This window comes from Acromyrmex echinatior, chromosome 2 (genome assembly GCF_024713525.1).
Source record: "Acromyrmex echinatior isolate Ae372 chromosome 2, ASM2471352v2, whole genome shotgun sequence".
Lineage (NCBI taxonomy): Eukaryota > Metazoa > Arthropoda > Insecta > Hymenoptera > Formicidae > Acromyrmex > Acromyrmex echinatior.
In genome coordinates this window covers 2,865,324-2,882,629 of record NC_141853.1, presented here as the reverse complement: position 1 = coordinate 2,882,629, position 17,306 = coordinate 2,865,324, and the positions used below count along the sequence as shown (strand labels likewise).

At 34.6% G+C, this 17,306-nt stretch overlaps 1 protein-coding gene and 1 long non-coding RNA gene across 3 annotated transcripts in view; one reads left to right on the top strand and one right to left on the bottom strand.

Moving 5' to 3' along the window:
- mib1 (E3 ubiquitin-protein ligase mind bomb 1) overlaps window positions 1–17,306 on the top strand; it is a 427,681-nt gene that overhangs the window by 2,176 nt on the left and 408,199 nt on the right. For both annotated transcript variants that reach the window (XM_011055213.2, XM_011055212.2), the window contains exons 7-8: window positions 86–327; window positions 416–613. In XM_011055213.2, coding sequence (XP_011053515.1) covers window positions 86–327; window positions 416–613 — 440 coding nt within the window. The remainder of the gene's footprint in view (window positions 1–85; window positions 328–415; window positions 614–17,306) is intronic.
- LOC147910399 (uncharacterized) overlaps window positions 2,305–17,306 on the bottom strand; it is a 66,983-nt gene continuing 51,981 nt past the window's right edge. Inside the window, exon 3 of the long non-coding RNA XR_015548468.1 lies at window positions 2,305–10,473. This is a non-coding gene — a long non-coding RNA (uncharacterized LOC147910399). The remainder of the gene's footprint in view (window positions 10,474–17,306) is intronic.

The following is a 17,306-nucleotide window of genomic DNA, read 5'->3' as shown; positions in this document are numbered from 1 at the left end:
TGAATTAATTAGCTTTATTATATATTTTAATTTTATTATATATTTCTAGTTTAGTATACGGAGTAACTTATGCATTGTTTTCTAGAACGATTATCAGCATTATTAAAGAAATTATTTGAGACACATGTTTCTGGTGATGTCAATGAAGAATTAGTAAAAACTGCAGCGAATGGCGACGCTACTAAGTGCGAAGAATGCTTAAAAAGGCCGGAAGCTGATGTTAACGGTGTATTCGCTGGCCACACCGCCTTGCAAGCTGCAAGTCAAAACGGTCATTTAGAAGTTATTAAAATACTTCTTCGATATAGCGCAGATGTAGAAATGGAAGTAAGTATTTTTTACAAATTGTATGAAGATGACAAATCCATACTAGATTGTATTTTTTTTACTTATATCGTGTTTTTGAAAAAAATAGGATAAAGATGGCGATAGAGCCGTACATCATGCTGCTTTTGGAGATGAGCCAGGTGTTATGGCGCTTCTCGCTGGTGCCGGCGCCGATTTAAATGCTCGAAATAAAAGACGTCAGACAGCTCTTCATATCGCGGTTAATAAAGGACACGCTGGTGTTGTGCGAACTTTATTGGAATTAGGCTGCCATCCGAGTTTACAGGTAAGTGTGCATGCAATTTATTATTTTATAGTAGCACAAATGTTCTTTAGCATTTATTTTCAGAATGCTATATGTATATATCTTATTAAATGTTTTTACTGTATATTACGAATTAAAAACTATCCCTGTATTAGATATATTTTGGAATATTGTGCAATAAAAAATATTTTAACTACAGGATTCCGCGAATAATAGTCTTATTATATTTTTATAATAAGAGTTATAAGTTTATGTAATTTAAACAATTATAATTTAAATAATTATAATATTTAATAGTAATTATTTATTAATAATAAATAGATTATTTTAATATTGAAAATAGCTCTAATAATGACGAACAAGATAATATTTTTATTTACTTATTTAAAAGCTTTTTTATAATACCATCTATAATATAGCAAACATTTTATACGTACAAACGTCATATTAATATTTTATTAATAATTACGATCAAAGGAATTACGATCAAAGGAATAGAATCAACTTCGATACGATAACGTAATTCTGTTTATACAGTCGCGAAGTAAATCAACGACTTAGAGAAAACCGCGGGTTTATTGTAGGAGATTGTACTGGAATGAAATCTCGTGAAATATAACCATAGGCGGAGGTTTCGGTGGCGGGCCGCAAGGGAGGATAAAGGAAAGAGGGGTAGGGGTTGTTTATTTTATTCTTGAACTGTCTGAACATGATATATTTGTGGTATTCCGCCCTCCAATGATTTATGCCGGTCTGAAACTGCGTAAACGAACACCTCCTGTTTCAACCCTTTTTTCTCTCTTTTTTAACATTTTGTTTCGTTTTCTTTCTTTCATTTTGTATCCAACGATATGCAATCCTTTTTGCAGCATGTAAATCCATTGTTCAATAGCTAATTGTAAATTACGTAATCTATAACGAATTAAGTTTTCTATTTCCATAAAAATCTGCTGAAGCTTTATATTTTACAAAGGGAATTCTTTTGAAAAATTTTTTTAGTTTGCAATTTTGTATTATTTATACAATAATTATTAAATTTAAAAAGTAAGAGAAAGAAAAAGAAAGAAGCATTTTTATGAAGCAGCTTTTTAATTGGGTATATTATATTCTTTTACAAATTTGTATCATATAATGTGATATATATATATATATATATATATATATATATATATATATACATATATATACATATATATACATTGGAGAGATAAATATTTATCTTTCTTCCTTTTCGTGAAAACATTTTTCATAAAGTCGAATATGTAACGGCACCGTAAACGCGGTTTACTCAGAATAAAGAAAATAAATTTGAGTAGAGGCGCGAAGGAGACATAATAAAGGCAAGAAAAATAAAATGAAGGAGAGCAGAAGGGTTGCGAAGAATAGAAAAAAATGAATGGTGTTGAAGAAGGAAGAAGATTTCAATCAGGGTATATCAGCATATATATTACTCTTCTTGCCGATATTTGAGAGCAGAATTTGTAGGGTTCTCGGGTAAGTTGTATTTTATTATTGATAGCATCAGAGATGCTTGTGAATCCACGTTAAACGATCAACTATGTGAATGTTTACTGATATTGCAAATGCTTACTTAAAGCATTGACATACACCATATTTTTTTATCTTCGCATTCGTGGTCGTAATACATTTGATTTATTTTCCTTTTCTTTGGTATTCAGTTTCATTATTTAGATATATTACGCAAAGTGTAACACATTTTGCTTTCATAATTTTATATTGACTACATCTCGTTGTTTTTTGATACTTGTGCGATATTTGTGCACGAGTGCCGGATGTGCGAATGTGAATTAGTGTTAATTCACCTTTGTTACACGAGTATCTCCTCATTTGCAGGAGACTTAATTAATTCAGTTATCTGCCTCGAGGAAGCCTCGAATTCCACCTGCGTTACGAGTGTCGCGGGATTGTGTTTGAGAATACGTGTTGCGCATAATCAAGACGCGCTGTGTATATTTGGTCCTCTAGCAATGGGGTATAACATTGCGGATCCCTATTTCCCTTCGAAACAATTCGAGACCTGAAGACAACTAGGAAACGTTTTCTCTGATAAACAACATTTACGTGCTCGGCATTTATTGATGACTATTTCTTTCATTTATTTTATATTTTTTCTAAAATCTTAGAACATTCTAAAATGATTTCTTAGTTTTAAAGGTTTTTCATTAATTTTTTTAATTTAGAAATACATAATTTTTTAAATATTAAGTAATGTTCCAATAAACATTACTTTATAAAAATATAGAAATTTGTTTGAAGAGTTTGTTAGAAAAGTGCATATAAGTAATTACATTAAATTATTGCAAAAGCTTTTTCTTTCGCCAACAGTTTACAGAAGTAATTAAGAAAGTTAGGCAATAGCCTTCTCATTTTCATAATCACCGCACAAAATGGTATAAATTAACAGTAAATGTAAATCAACGGTGTTTTTACGCGATGCCAGGGTGTATTGCGACCGTCGTGAAATACCGTTCATATATTTCATCAGGCATAAGACTCGCGAAAATATGCTTGCATTAGCGCTCACGAAATTACGGTTCATGTCTGTTTCTTCTCAGTTACGCTCTTATTCCACATTTACAGTCGACATTTGCATAATTGCTCTTTTTAAAAGCAATAAGAAACTTCTTGATAAAAAATTATTTGTTGTTGAAACACGAAGCTCTTAAAAAGTTTTATTATTTAGCTTATTTTTATGGAATCTTTCCATAAAAGCGATAGAGATCTCAAAATTGTAATTGAAGTATCATAGTTCTTATTTGATGTTTATAATATTTACATATAATTATTGTTTTATGGTAACTACCGATAATCCTTTTGCGATCTTATTTCATTCTATCTCGCAAAAGTTTTTAAAAGAAAACTTTTTTCCGCGTTGCCATCGACGAGCGTACTCTTCGTGAAGAAATACAATTTCAACGATCACGTACGTATGTAGCAGACAAGAAAGGCAGACTTTCGCGTTCGGCACGTGCGCGAAATTCCGACAAGTCGATCCGACAATACCGACGTGGGCGGAGGGAGGGAATGGAGGGACGAGGAGAATTTTTGCGATCACGCTATCATCCTGTCTGCTTCGTTGAAGGATCGGACTAATCGAAATACCGGACGTCTTTGGAGCTGCTACGTGTGTAGGTACTCTCTGCGGGTGCAGCAACCCCTCATTGCTGCCGTTAAAATCGGGCTAGTCATCCTTATGGCTTCCGTTGTTCATATCCGAGGAAAAATATTGAGATGGTACGGCTGTAAAGCTTTTATCTTTGATATTGATTGTTCGTCTTTTCTTTTTCTTACATGATTGAAAGAAGACAATCTGAAAATTATCGTGAAGATCTGAGTGAAAGAGATTATTAAGAGATTATCTATTTGTTCCTAATAATATTTTACACACACACACACACACACACACACACACACACACACACACACACACACACACACACACACACACACACACACACACACACACACACATATATATATATATATATACTGGATTTTTTATAATGTTCGCGTTATGACAGAAAACCAACTGTTTGCTATAACAATTGTCGACGTGTGTGAGTGTATTGTGTCTATTTCGGCAAATCAGGATTAATCGCTTTCGAGAAACTGCATCCTCTCATAATTCTGTACAATTCAATATATCCAACATGACGTTTCAGCCGAGACTATTCTGTTTTACGAGCGCAGTCAGGACATACTGTACACGCAATAATTGAGTTCAATTGTGTTCGCTACGTGGTCAGTATCGTTGAATACCTGAAACAAATCATAGACAATCTGCACGAATTCGATTGAATATTATCAATAATAACTGGCGCTTCGATTGATTACAGTAATTCTTATTCGTTTTAGCATTTGTACTTTGTATGGTATCCTATTAAATCGTGAATAATTACACGATTTAATAGGATGAATTTTTAATTCCTTTGGTAGTTATTTTCTTCGGTAGTCGTATTCGCGATGCAAAAATTCTTGAGGCGCAAGGGATAAAGATGCGAATAATACAATTCGATACTTTTTTACTCTATCGTGCGAATAATACATTCAATTGAACCGATAGTCTGCGCCGATGCGACTGTTCCATACGTGGAAAAAGTGGTTCGTTTCGGAATGGGAGATGCGATGCTCCGCGGGGGGTTGAAATCGGAGAAAGAGTGTCTATAGTTTCGTGACCCCTATTACAAATCCAATATCCACCTATACTTCTCCCTCTTTCTGTCTTTCTTTCTCTTCTCGATTCATCTTGACGTTATCGCCTATAGCCACATCTTTCCTACGACGTTGCTATAAAACATATTCGCTGACAGCGACAATATTTCCCTCGGTGTTGCAGACTCGACAGAAGTAACGCTCTTGGGCCACATATTCATGTAGAAAATGCCTACTCGCGCGAGAGTGATTGAGTCGACAGTTTGATCGTTTGCGAGCAATCCGACAATTGAAATATTTATGCGCGTTATTGTTTACAGCATTACATTATATAAACTCTCTTTCTCTCTCTCTCTCTCTCTCTCTCTCTCTCTCTCTCTCTCTCTCTCTCTCTCTCTCTAATGCGGTTACTTTATACTTTTATTTTGCAATTTTTTTGCACTTGGATTTTAACGGCGGAAAGGTTCATAGAACATTTCGTTTATACAGTTGTCTTTTTATCTTCCTTTTCATTCTTCTGTCTCGCTAATTTTTCCATTATTATCATGGCACATTGTTCCAATCTCATTTCGTTCTAACATTTTTCTACTGTAACAGTGTCCCATTTATCTCTTAATAAACTATTCTTTATTTTTATAAAGTTAACGACCCTCTTTTAGAATGTCGATTAATTTATAGAATTGGCTTTTCCCAATAAATCCTCTAGAATCTTTAGATATACATTTTAAAAGAATGCTAACGATTGAATCATTAATTTTACAAAGATTTATCCTTTATTCTTTAATACTTTGTATTTTTTGTGTTAGTGTTTAATTAAAAGTAAATAATTTTCATGTTCTTCAAAAGTTTCGGGAATAAATATTTCATCTGTATCTTATACCTGTCTAAACCGAAAAGCCTTTGGGACCGATAGAATTCAGAAGCTTCTTTTTCAAAGAATGTGATATACTTCTATGCAGCTGCTACGTACTATTCCCAGCATGCATTGCTATTCGCTTCCTCCCAGAATAGCAAACTACTTCGTTGGTAGTCGAAAAATGCTTCAGTCCCAGGCCAATCCCTCAAGAAGAACATGGACAGAGCATTTTAAATAAATACCTGAATAGATTCCCCGTGTAAACGGATTTAACACTTCGCTTTTACAGTGTAGAAAATACGCTCTGAAAAGTATTCTTGCATTCTGCATACGTTTTCGTGAGCAGAATCTCGTTTTGATTGCAGTCTTTCGATACGTTTGTTTCGGATGTAAAACAGATATATGATTTGTTTTCCATTTTTCCAGGATTTTATATTGAAATTTTATGTATCTATTGAATTGTTGAAATTTTCTTGGAAAATGCACATTGTTGATAGAACGTAATTTGTTAGGCAGTTTGATCTTCGGACTATGGAAATGAATGTAATCCGAATACGTCTTATCGATGGTTGGTTCATGTCGACATTTTTGTTAGAAGTTGAGCTAGTTTGTATTCGGTTGATGTAAGGGATCATGACAAGAGCTTGCGCTTATACATGTACCACAGTCGGCGCGATGTTGGGCTTAGAACGTCAGGAGAACAGGATCGTAAAACGGGAAGCGTATTACACTATTAGTAGCCAAGCGGACGAAGTACACGTTGATTATTTTTACGGTTACGGCGATGTTTCGCGATTCTGGATTACGGGTTAATAGAATGGATGTTTTAAAATGGCTCTGATGCATTGCGGAAGCGTTTATTATTCGATATAACGTTATAAAGACATAAAGTGTATTCTATTCTCAAAAGATTAAAAAATAATTGATTAAAAAATTCGATTCTCTTCTCTATTATTAAATAAAAACTGTTACACTGTAAAAAGAAGAAGTAAGAGAATAGAAAAATAGAAGAAAATAGTAGATGAATTTTATTGTACTCTCTTCTTCGATATTATATTGGAAAATTAAGTTATAGAACGGAATGTTTCTGTTTATACAAATGGACGGGATAGATTTGTTATTTCTTCACACTCATCGAAAAATTTGTCGAGACCCGAAATGTTCACTAAAGGCCACAATAACAATGCGACTCGCGTTGTTCAGAGCGACATTAAATTTGCCACGATGATTAAGGGGTGACTCCGCTTGGCGACGATGGTAACGCAAGAACAAGAAACAGCAACAAACTCTTAGGCGGTGCCTGCTGTACTCAAGTACTTAGGCGGAGAGTCCCTTCGTGGAATAGCGACCGTGCAAGTGACGGGCTGCAGCACTCAACCTCCAAAACTTAAGCGTGTTTATGCTAGCCTCGCCACTTGCGGCTCTCTGAGGGGTGATTCGGCAGCTGCCTCCCAAGGATTAGCACAGAGTCCTTTGAGACGTTGCTCTGATAACCGTGCAAGTGGTTTTTTCATAAACAAGCTTGTAATGACTATTCATTTTCCTCTGCGCAAATTATTTCACTTCTGTCAAATCTAGATTTTTATTGTATTGTTAAGAATATATGCAATCAATAATTTTGCCGAAAACATTTAGTTCATTAGGCACGTGGAATTAAATATTTGGAGAATTGATTTATTTATTATATCAAACGAGTAACGCGCGGCGAAGAACTGATTCCGAGTCGATGAATAATCCTCGATTCTCTGCATAGTTATGGGCCGCGAATACATCGTATTCGAAGTTCGGATGAAACTTCTAATACAATGACAGACAGTATTAACATTCGATATTCCACAGTCATAAACTTGCGGAAAGGTTTGTGGATATACCTCTTTCTCTGTTACTTCTCCTTTGCCATTTCTCTCTCTCTCTCTCTCTCTCTCATCTTTCGTTTGCTTAGATATTCATAAATGCATCTGTGTTGGTGTACATTTGTATGACGTTATTGCGTATTAACGCGGCTTGACGCAAACTCAATGAAGTCTAGAAAGTTCGCTCGTAAATTCCGCCTGATATTCGTATATGAGATGCATCATAGTCTGTGTTATCGATGATACTAAATGAAGGTTTGTAACTTCGATAATAAAATTTTACTTCGCGTAACTTGTGCGAGCTAACACCCGATGGTATTGCGCATTTGCATGCACAGATAAATATGCTGTGAATATTGCATGTACAAATAATGTACCGATGTGTATCGGCTACAACGTAGAAAGTTGTAGCGAAATTTATATTACATACTTACAATATTACGTAAAAACATGATATTACGTTAATCGGACGCAAGTTCTATGTATGTTTTACACAAATACAGTGTTTGCAGTAACTCTAGATTTGCGTTGCGCCCGAACCTTTGCGTGTTGTTCTAAAATGGATCGAGGCAGATTGCCTGAAATAACAATGGTATCAAAAGATAAAGTATTACCGCCCTCTCCCCACAGTTTGCTCACGATTGTTCTATCTTTCTCTTCTTTTATCCCTTGTTTCAGTTTCTCGCGCGCGATAATGGAAATCATTTTGAATTTTTCCAAATTTCACACGTGCTAAAAATTAATTTTCTTTTATCAAGAGATTTTTTGATTCCGCGGTGTGATTTCAATTAATTTCATTCTCGCTGACATTTTAGTTGAATCATTTATTTGTATTTGGTTTTTTTAAAAACTAGGGGAGCAATGTTGATTCATAAGTATTGTATAATTGAAATTTATCGTATTTTGATTACAAACACGGATTGTATAAAATAAATGGATAGCTTTGATCACAGAGCGACCAAATGTTTCGAGGTTTCATGATCGTTTCACATAGCGCTTTCATTTCTACTCAATCTGTCTTGGTTTCCCGATACGACATAACATCGCTACGTGATAGGATTTATTCGCGTGTTGGATGTTAAATGTTAGGCGTATCTTTAACGCGTATTGCGCGTATCTTTAACGAGATTGAGGCAATTTGAGTATTTTACAGGGTCTTATATTCGTCTTTCGAATTTTCTAGCAGAATTCATTCAAATAATAAAATTTTATAGAACATAGTTTCTTTACTTTCTTTAGAACGAGGCTACTTTGTGAAAATGAACATATTAGTATCTCCCAATTAAACTCAAATTTTATTATTCTACGTTATCGTAGAATAATAATGAAGTCGGTTTACTTAATTAATCAATGAAAATTATTTTGTTAATTGTAATTATTTCTATTTATGGTGATATTTAAGCTTTATCTCTTCAATGTTCAAAAGCAATCTTAGCCTCTTTTAATTTATGTATACATGTAATATAATGCATAATAAAATGTAAACACGGGAAAAGTTTTACTCTCTCGTTCAATGTTGAGGAAGTTTATTTTTATATGTCTTTGGAGTCTCGTTGTTCAGACACTTGCGCTATACAATAACAAATGTTTTGGTGTATAAGTATACATTTATATAAAATGGAAAGAGAGAATAGTGCATTTGGAGATTGATAGTTATTACATTTATATCGGTTGTAGGTACTTTATTCTTGATTTGTTTTTGTATCGAATTTTATAAATACATGACACATGCTTTGATTTACATTTTATTTATTTGTCAGAATATATTTATTTATTTTTTATTTAATATAACTAAAATACATTTCTCTATTATCTTTCAAACTTTTAAAATGAATCGACATCATTAAAAGTCTTAAGATTATAGTTTGTTTTTTTATACGGCCTTTTTTCAACCGTTATACTCATGCAACGTTTCGTCAAGAGATTTTTATAGCTCTCTTGAAAATATTTCACGTACTAAATCCTTGAGATAATAATCTGCTCGTTTTCAAGAAGTATTCTTACATTACAGCGGAATAAAAATTCATGCTCGACGGAACTCTTAAACTAACTTGTAACTTTGAATATCGTTACGTCGTATTGCAGTTAGCAAACGGCGAATATGCTATCCCTAAGGGATGACATAAAATTGTCATGTATGTCGAGACACCACTTTGCGATCGTTTCGTCACTTCGTAGCCTAGAACAACTGCTAAACACTTAAGAAGTTTATATAGACTAGTAATATACGAAATAGTGTCTTGTTTGTTAAATTTGCGACTCACGTGCCTTGTAGTACGTGCTGTAATTTAATGTCTCGTTCTGAAATGCCATTGCCTTAATCATATCTTATCACGCAGTTCCTTGACGAATTTACATAACTGCATCTTAATGGTACAGTCATGAAATGTTGAAAGTAATTTTATGTTACAGAGACTTGTATATACGATCGATGATTTTAGAGTACTTATATTTATTTAGTTCTAAGAATTAAAAAAAAATGAAAAGTAAATTGAATTGAGATTTAAGTTAATCTACATTCGTAGAAACAGGCATTAGAATACTTAGTTACAATACGGTGCATGGTTTTCAATTATACATGACACGTTTTATTTTTCGATTTATACTTATATCTTTGTATTACGTTTATTGTATTTCAAGTTTTCTTTTTTTTCTACTGTGAGTAGATAAGAAAGAAAATTCAGTGGAATGTACTAAAACGAAATAAGAACGCGCGTTGTTTCACGAACATTCGGAAATATGTGTTAGATTATAGTGACAGCTAAAGTCATCCGGTTAAAAGCGAAATTTATATCTCTATCTCTTTTGTTTTTCATGGTGAAACTCGGGGATTAAACTAACCCCGCTGGCTTCTTCCCACAGCGACTTCGCGCCGCTCGTTCTCATCTTCGATCCGGCGTCGTCTACTCTTAATAGGCCATATTATCTCTCAGCCGGAAAGCCGGGTAATTTTAAAAGTTCCCTCGTATCGGCCCCATAGTGATGCCCCTAGCGCTTTCCTACGACAGATAAAAGTGTAGTAAGGGTGGACGAAGAAACATGGCACTGTAAAAAAAGAAGAATGCATGAAAAAGAGATATACTTGTATAGATTTCCAGTATATTAAAAAAAATCTTTATTAACTTTCTTTGCGCGCGATAGTCAGACAAATTCAGTGCATATGTTAGATAACGGTAGATTAATAGATAGATTAATCATGCGTGCCAATTGCCATTCGGATATATTTAACGACAAAAGTTTTCATGAGACAAACGTCAGTAATTTTGTCGAGTTTATATTTGTTGTTGTTGAATTCCCTCAGGGATATGCCAGATATACTCAAGATAAATCATCGTCTATATTCTCTTTGTCGAGTAATTACCTACGTCTGCTCTGAATTGTCGTACACTGTGCCATGATACGCTAATGTTATCTGGCTGGCAAGAAAGACTACTGCCCCATTTGTCTACACGACGTATCCCACGTTGGGACAGTCTTTCTTCGTTGGACTCGCCAGAGGCTACCCCACAAAAAGCAATAGAGATTCGTAGATGGAAAGAGAGAAACAGTATGTACATTGATACTCGTAACGAGAAGTGAGTATGGGTCAGAGATCCGAGGAAGAAGAAGCGGCCGAGACGTGGAGGAACATTGCAGGTAGCTACTAGGTAGCACATCTCGCTTGCACCGCTCAAACTACTACGTACGCAAATCTACAAACGAGTAGACGTACACAAAACCAGAGCATACGCTCACGCATTGAGCTGACGTTATTCCACAGGCAATGCTTCTGCATTATAATGTTTGTACCCTTGTTTATTTTATCTTGTTTATGCCGCTGTAATGCGGAAAGGAGTGCTTGGCATTATTTTGCACGAGGAAAGTAACTAGTCTATCACTCTCTATTTTTCCTTTCTCTCTTTCTCTCTCTTTTTTTCTATTTCTTTTTCTCTTTTTCTCTTTTTCATTCATACAAAATGACTGGAATATATGATGATATAAAAAATAGACATTGATTATTAGAATTTTTGCAATTCTAATAGATAGCAATTTTAGAAGAATTTGCTGAGTAGACTTTGTCGAAGCTGAAAAGCTACTTTCCTCTCTAAGTATAAGACGACATTCTTCTCGGTGAAAATTTAAAATTCTCGTTGATCCGTCGGGAAATTCCTTTCCTTCCCCTGAGGTATGTTGCTTCCTTCGTCATGTCTCAACGAAATGAGAAAGAAGAAACATTTTGAAATGCATTGAACGTCACGTACGAGAACAAATGTTACATTGTTAAGTCTGTTTCGAGTCAACATATAAGGACGGCGAATCAACAATTTTTCTATCATATTTTATCGGGATAAGATTTCGATGTATAAATTTTCATAATACGCTATATGCCAAAATAAATTGTATTAAAACATAAAAATACATAGATACATAAACATGAAAATTATATTTATTTCATATTGTAGATGATGTACGCGTATCATGATAAACGATAATTTTTGTTTCTCCAAATGTACAGTCGCTATAATTCAACTATACTGGATACAATCGTGTATCCAGCGCACCATTAGTTCCCGAGTGTCTAAACACTTTAGGACATAGTGGTAAATGGCAGATGGTACCGACAGTGTAACGGCAATGGACCGTTTAACTAGAGTTTATCGATAAGTAAGCAAGATCCGCATTAATATTTCATTCACTAATGCGCGATGTTAGTCGAGTTTTTTCTGTTCTAACACACGTAATTTACCTATATAGCAGTATCATCATTTTCTTTTTAAACAATTAGGAGATAGCTTAGGATTTTTTTTCTAAATTAAGTGAAAAGTTAAAATCATTATAAACCGGATACTCGTGTGTAAAAATCAATAATATAATTACGATATAACGAATAAAATATATGGTTTTTTTTCTAGTCGAATAGATTTTTAGTAAAATTCTGGTGATATTGGAATATTTATATTTTTTTTTATTTTATTCTTGAAATGTGTTATTTTATCAAATATGTTCTTTTTGGTCATTATGTGCTTTTTTTCGAATTTATATGATAAATCAGTTAGAAAGTTTGCCTGATCCATCTGCAATAGTAAATTTATAGAGTACTTTTTATCGATCCCGGCGGCATCATCGATTCTACTCTTTTTTCGTATTAACGCCGTAATGTTCGTTCCAATCTTCCTTAGCGCAGTCGACTTTTTTAGTCCGGCAGCACTTATTTAGCCGAGACTTAACGTGGATTAATGCGTCCCTTACGGGGACGATGCTCTGTACCCGTGGAATCCCCGCGTGGCCTTTTAGGTGACTTCCGTGGACGGCCATGCACGCGACGACGTAAATTTTCGGAAGTTTCTCTCAGTTAAGATTTACTGGACCCATCGGATCGCGTCAGAATGTCTCCATAAGTGCTGCTCCGAACTTCTTTCGTATCATTTACAGAAATATCGTTCGGCGATTCGAGTCCTGCTGACATGCATCATGCACCACTGTCATCGTAGACATATCTGCGAACTTTCGTGACTGCCGTTAAAATTCTTTTTATGTAACTGCATGCGAGGAGTGACATAAATTCTTGAACAAGTTTCAGCGCGCACATCTAGTATAATAGCATCGGTATTTTCGCAGTAACTTTCTTTTGGATTTTCTCGGTCCGCACGGACGAAACTGATGCGAGTTTCATTCGCAGGCCTGTCGACCGTTGTTCGAGACTCTCAGGCACTCTTACCCTCGAATATCTTCTTTCGGGGTACGTTTCAGACTGAAACGTTGAGTGGAAGGCGAGAAAAGTAAGGGAGAAGTAGTCGTTGTTTGCCAGAAAATAGAACGTTTCGTTCCGAGTGAGTTACGTAATAGTGTCCTAGCGTTTACAACTTCACTCACTGTTTTGATTTTTACTGTTTTATTGATTTTTTACTGACCAATATCATGAGTCATGCGCATCTCACATGTTTATTATTTTTTTATTAAATGTAGTTATATGATTATATTCTTGAGACTTCCACGAGTGCTTTCTATATATAATGATTATACGTTTCGCGGGTTTCCTCCGTGTCCAGATCCATTCTTGGAATGCCAACGTTTCGTGAATCTTGCAGTCCACTTCATCAGGGCGAGGAGTAGCTTGATGAAGTATCAAACGTTGGCATTCCAAGAATGGATCTAAACACGGAGGAAACCCGCGAAACGCATAATCTTTATATAGTTATATGATTATGTAATCTGTTTCATAAAGTTCTCATGATTTAAACCGGACATATGGTATGGAAAACCAGATATTATATCAACTATCGAAACAGCCATATTACAAATAAAGTTTGAATAGTTCTCTGAATCGGCTCTCGAAATGTTCTGCAACTTTAGATTTAATCGACGTTAGATTTACGCAATTTCATTAGTAACCTTAACCCATTAGAGGCGAGAGATCATTTTATGTCTTTACACATACACTCACACATATATGCGGAGATAGAACGTGCTTTTGCACTGACACTGCGCGCATTATCATGGACCAATCTTCATCCTCTCTGTTTCTGTTGAATCGCCTGCGGAATTCTAACGTAGTCTGGTATGATTAGAATTTAGGTTACTACCAACGAATGAGCAGTACGCCCGTATTAGGAATGAATAAGTAAATCGAATAATTTTACGAATTCTCTTTTCATTAAATTATTCATGTCGTCGCAATCGAGTGATCATTGCTGTAAAATTAAACCTGTTTTACTTTTTGATTTATAAACTTAATTGAAGCAATTGAAGTTCAAGAACGAAAATATATCTTTTATATAATATATATATATATAAACTAATTTATCTTATATATTATACGTAGGCATAATGTCTTAATACATAACGTCTCTTATATATTATTGTATTATATATCTTACATCACTAGTGCAAGATATTTGTATAGATAATACCACATATCTTTGCATAAATGATTGAGGAGTAGTTTTAGAAACCTCTGTAATTTAGTTATTTGACAAACAAGATAACTGTTGTTATAATTATTTGAATGCATTTCCGTTATTCCTAAGTGACATTACTTTGAATAAAAATTAAATTGAAGCCAAATATGAGCTAATAGATAAATTGTAATTATTTTACGAGAAGAATTTAACAATAAAGATATTTTGTTTAATATGTCAGTAATTATTTATATATATTATTATAATTATTTATATAGTTTCAAACTGAATTTTTATTTTTAAACAGATATTTAATACTGAAAGATAATGGCTGCGTTCAGCAGAGAAAACCGTTTACTGAGCGCTTATTGAGCAAAAAAGGGATTAATTTCTGATTAATATGTTTATTTATTATAATATTTATAATGTAGAATATAACTTGTCTATTATAGATAATCTTTAATATCATATTTCTTACTTATTTATTATTATTTATTTATTATTATAAGCATTGAGTAACAATTAACTTTTTATTATTAAATTGTATTATTAATTGGCTTAAATTAATCCTTCTGTCAATTGCATAATTTTTCAGCTTTTCACACTACGGTATTTCTTAAGGTTCTTGCTGAAAATGTAGAAGTAAAATTGGATGAAATCTTTGCAAAATTGCTTTTTGTTGTTCGAAGGTAGGCCATTATAAAATACGAAATATAAATATGTAGGTATCCATTTATTGACTGAAGGGTTAAATTGGATTTTTGTAAAAATGAATTCTAACATAATAAGTACGTAAGTACAATAAATGATTTTGTCTTTTTACGTTCATTACTTTTTGTACGTTACGTCTTGTTGAGATGACAAGAATAAGATTTAAGAATTCCTCGTAGTTGTGCTTCTTATCCTTAGATTTCCGAAACAAGATAGTCTTCTCGAATCGTAAGAATCTGGCCCCATGTTCTGTTTTTTTTTTTTTCGGATTTTCAGATATAACTCTCGTTGTGGACGGACGAGAAGACCGTTTCCTTTTCCTCTTTCCTGCGTTCGTTTTTCTCGTTTTTTTTTCCAGTAGTCCCTTCGCCTTGTCTTCTTCTTTTCGGGGCGTCTTTCCACCCCGGCGAAGAAACAGAGAGATGCGTTTATCTCTGATGAATTTATGCCTCTTTTTATAAGAACACGCTGTGTTCCCGTTCGCCAAAACTCTACTACACACTTATCCCGTACCATCCTCCAACTAGTTGAAGTATCCGAGCTTCATTTCTTTATGCCAGACTATCCTTGTTTATTCGTGTTCCGTGAGGCGGATCGCGATTTCGAGATAAAGGCTCGAAAGCCGGATAAAGCTGGTCCGCCAAATACCCCTGTTTTTCTGCAGATTCTTAAAAGGGTGAATTTATTATGGGTGTCACTCTTGGCTCGATCTTGGCCAGCTTGATACCGTGACGCACGAGATTGCTTCCGGATATAGCAGCTTAGGATTTTGTAGCTAAGACAACGACTCTCTTTTTAACAAATTGATGATAAATGATCAATGTATTAAATGCCGAATGGATTTTTTACGAATAATTAAATAATCTTTTTGTTTGTAAGTTTTATCTTTGCATTAGCATGCGCAAGTAATTGTTACTGCGAGAATTCTGCAAATGAATTACCGCGTTTTATCGTTTTATCATTTCTTCAATTAAAACTCGTTGGTATGGTATTCTCGTAAAGAGAGCTTTTATCGGGTCAGTCGTCGAATGGCTGCATAATATCTCGGAAATTTACATAATGCCGATAGTGGCTGCGAACGAACCTCTTTCTTTTATATTACTGCAATGCCTTTCTTTTAGCAAACTGCTGTAAATGGAGCCGAAGTTTCGTGTGTCGCCAATTTAGAACTACGTCCCATTATCGATAGTTCTCAGTCTGTAATTAGTGGAAGCGTCGTTATCTTTGGTCCTGCCAAGTCGTTACGCCCTCTCGAAGACGGGGTTGCAATGGTGACTAACAAGAATTTTAGATTAAAGATCCCGTATTCCTGAACTAATTAATAAAAAGATTAATGCGCGCATAGTAGTTGAAAGTAGACGCGGAGTTTGTATTAATTTTATGAGAAATCAATTTGCTCGTTTCTCTTAAATATTTTCTTTTCAATCTATAAATCTTTACTAATTACTTGGAAATTGTTTAATGTCTTACAAGTTTCCAGACCTACTCATTCACTCAGCAAGCGCGTATTTAAACATTATCAAGAAAAGTAACCATTAAGATATTACGTTCTTTTAATAATTTATATTTCCCTCTTTATATTTCTTTTCCTTCGCTTTCAATTATTCACGTAGATTCTTCTACAAGATTTTTCACGATGAAACTTTTTCCGTTTCTCATGTCACGGAAATTATCTCATGCCGGTGATATGTCAGAGGAAAATAACATTTCCGGATACATCTAGTCGGAAGTGTCGTCCAATCTGCTTTCGGTTATCGAGTTTCTCTCGATTCCTCCGAAATAAAGGATATTCGACGGCTTAGTGTTTCGTGTTTTAAAGAAATGCATCCGTAGATACGATTTCTATGAGAATGGTTAGTCTTCTCAGATGCAATTCGAGAGTGCGCTGCATCGTCAGCATTGCTCCATTTTCCAGTCGATACGATCATGGCTTGAAACGGTGAAGACGACGAAGATGAAGGCGACGACGACCAATAACAATTGAGATTTCATTCGGTCAGTCACGTATTATGTGTAGTGCGAGACGTTCTCGTTGATTTGGATTGTAGAAAAAGTCCGATTGCCACTTAAGCGCAACCATTATCGCGTTGTCGGAATTACTGTTTGAGAATCGTTTCCGGAACTCCTGCTACGCAATAATGGTAATGATATTAACCATGTGCCACGGCGTATGGCGATGTCACAGATCGTGGTACCGTATGGCGAATGTCTTTCGGATTAAGAGAATTGGATAATGTCAAGCG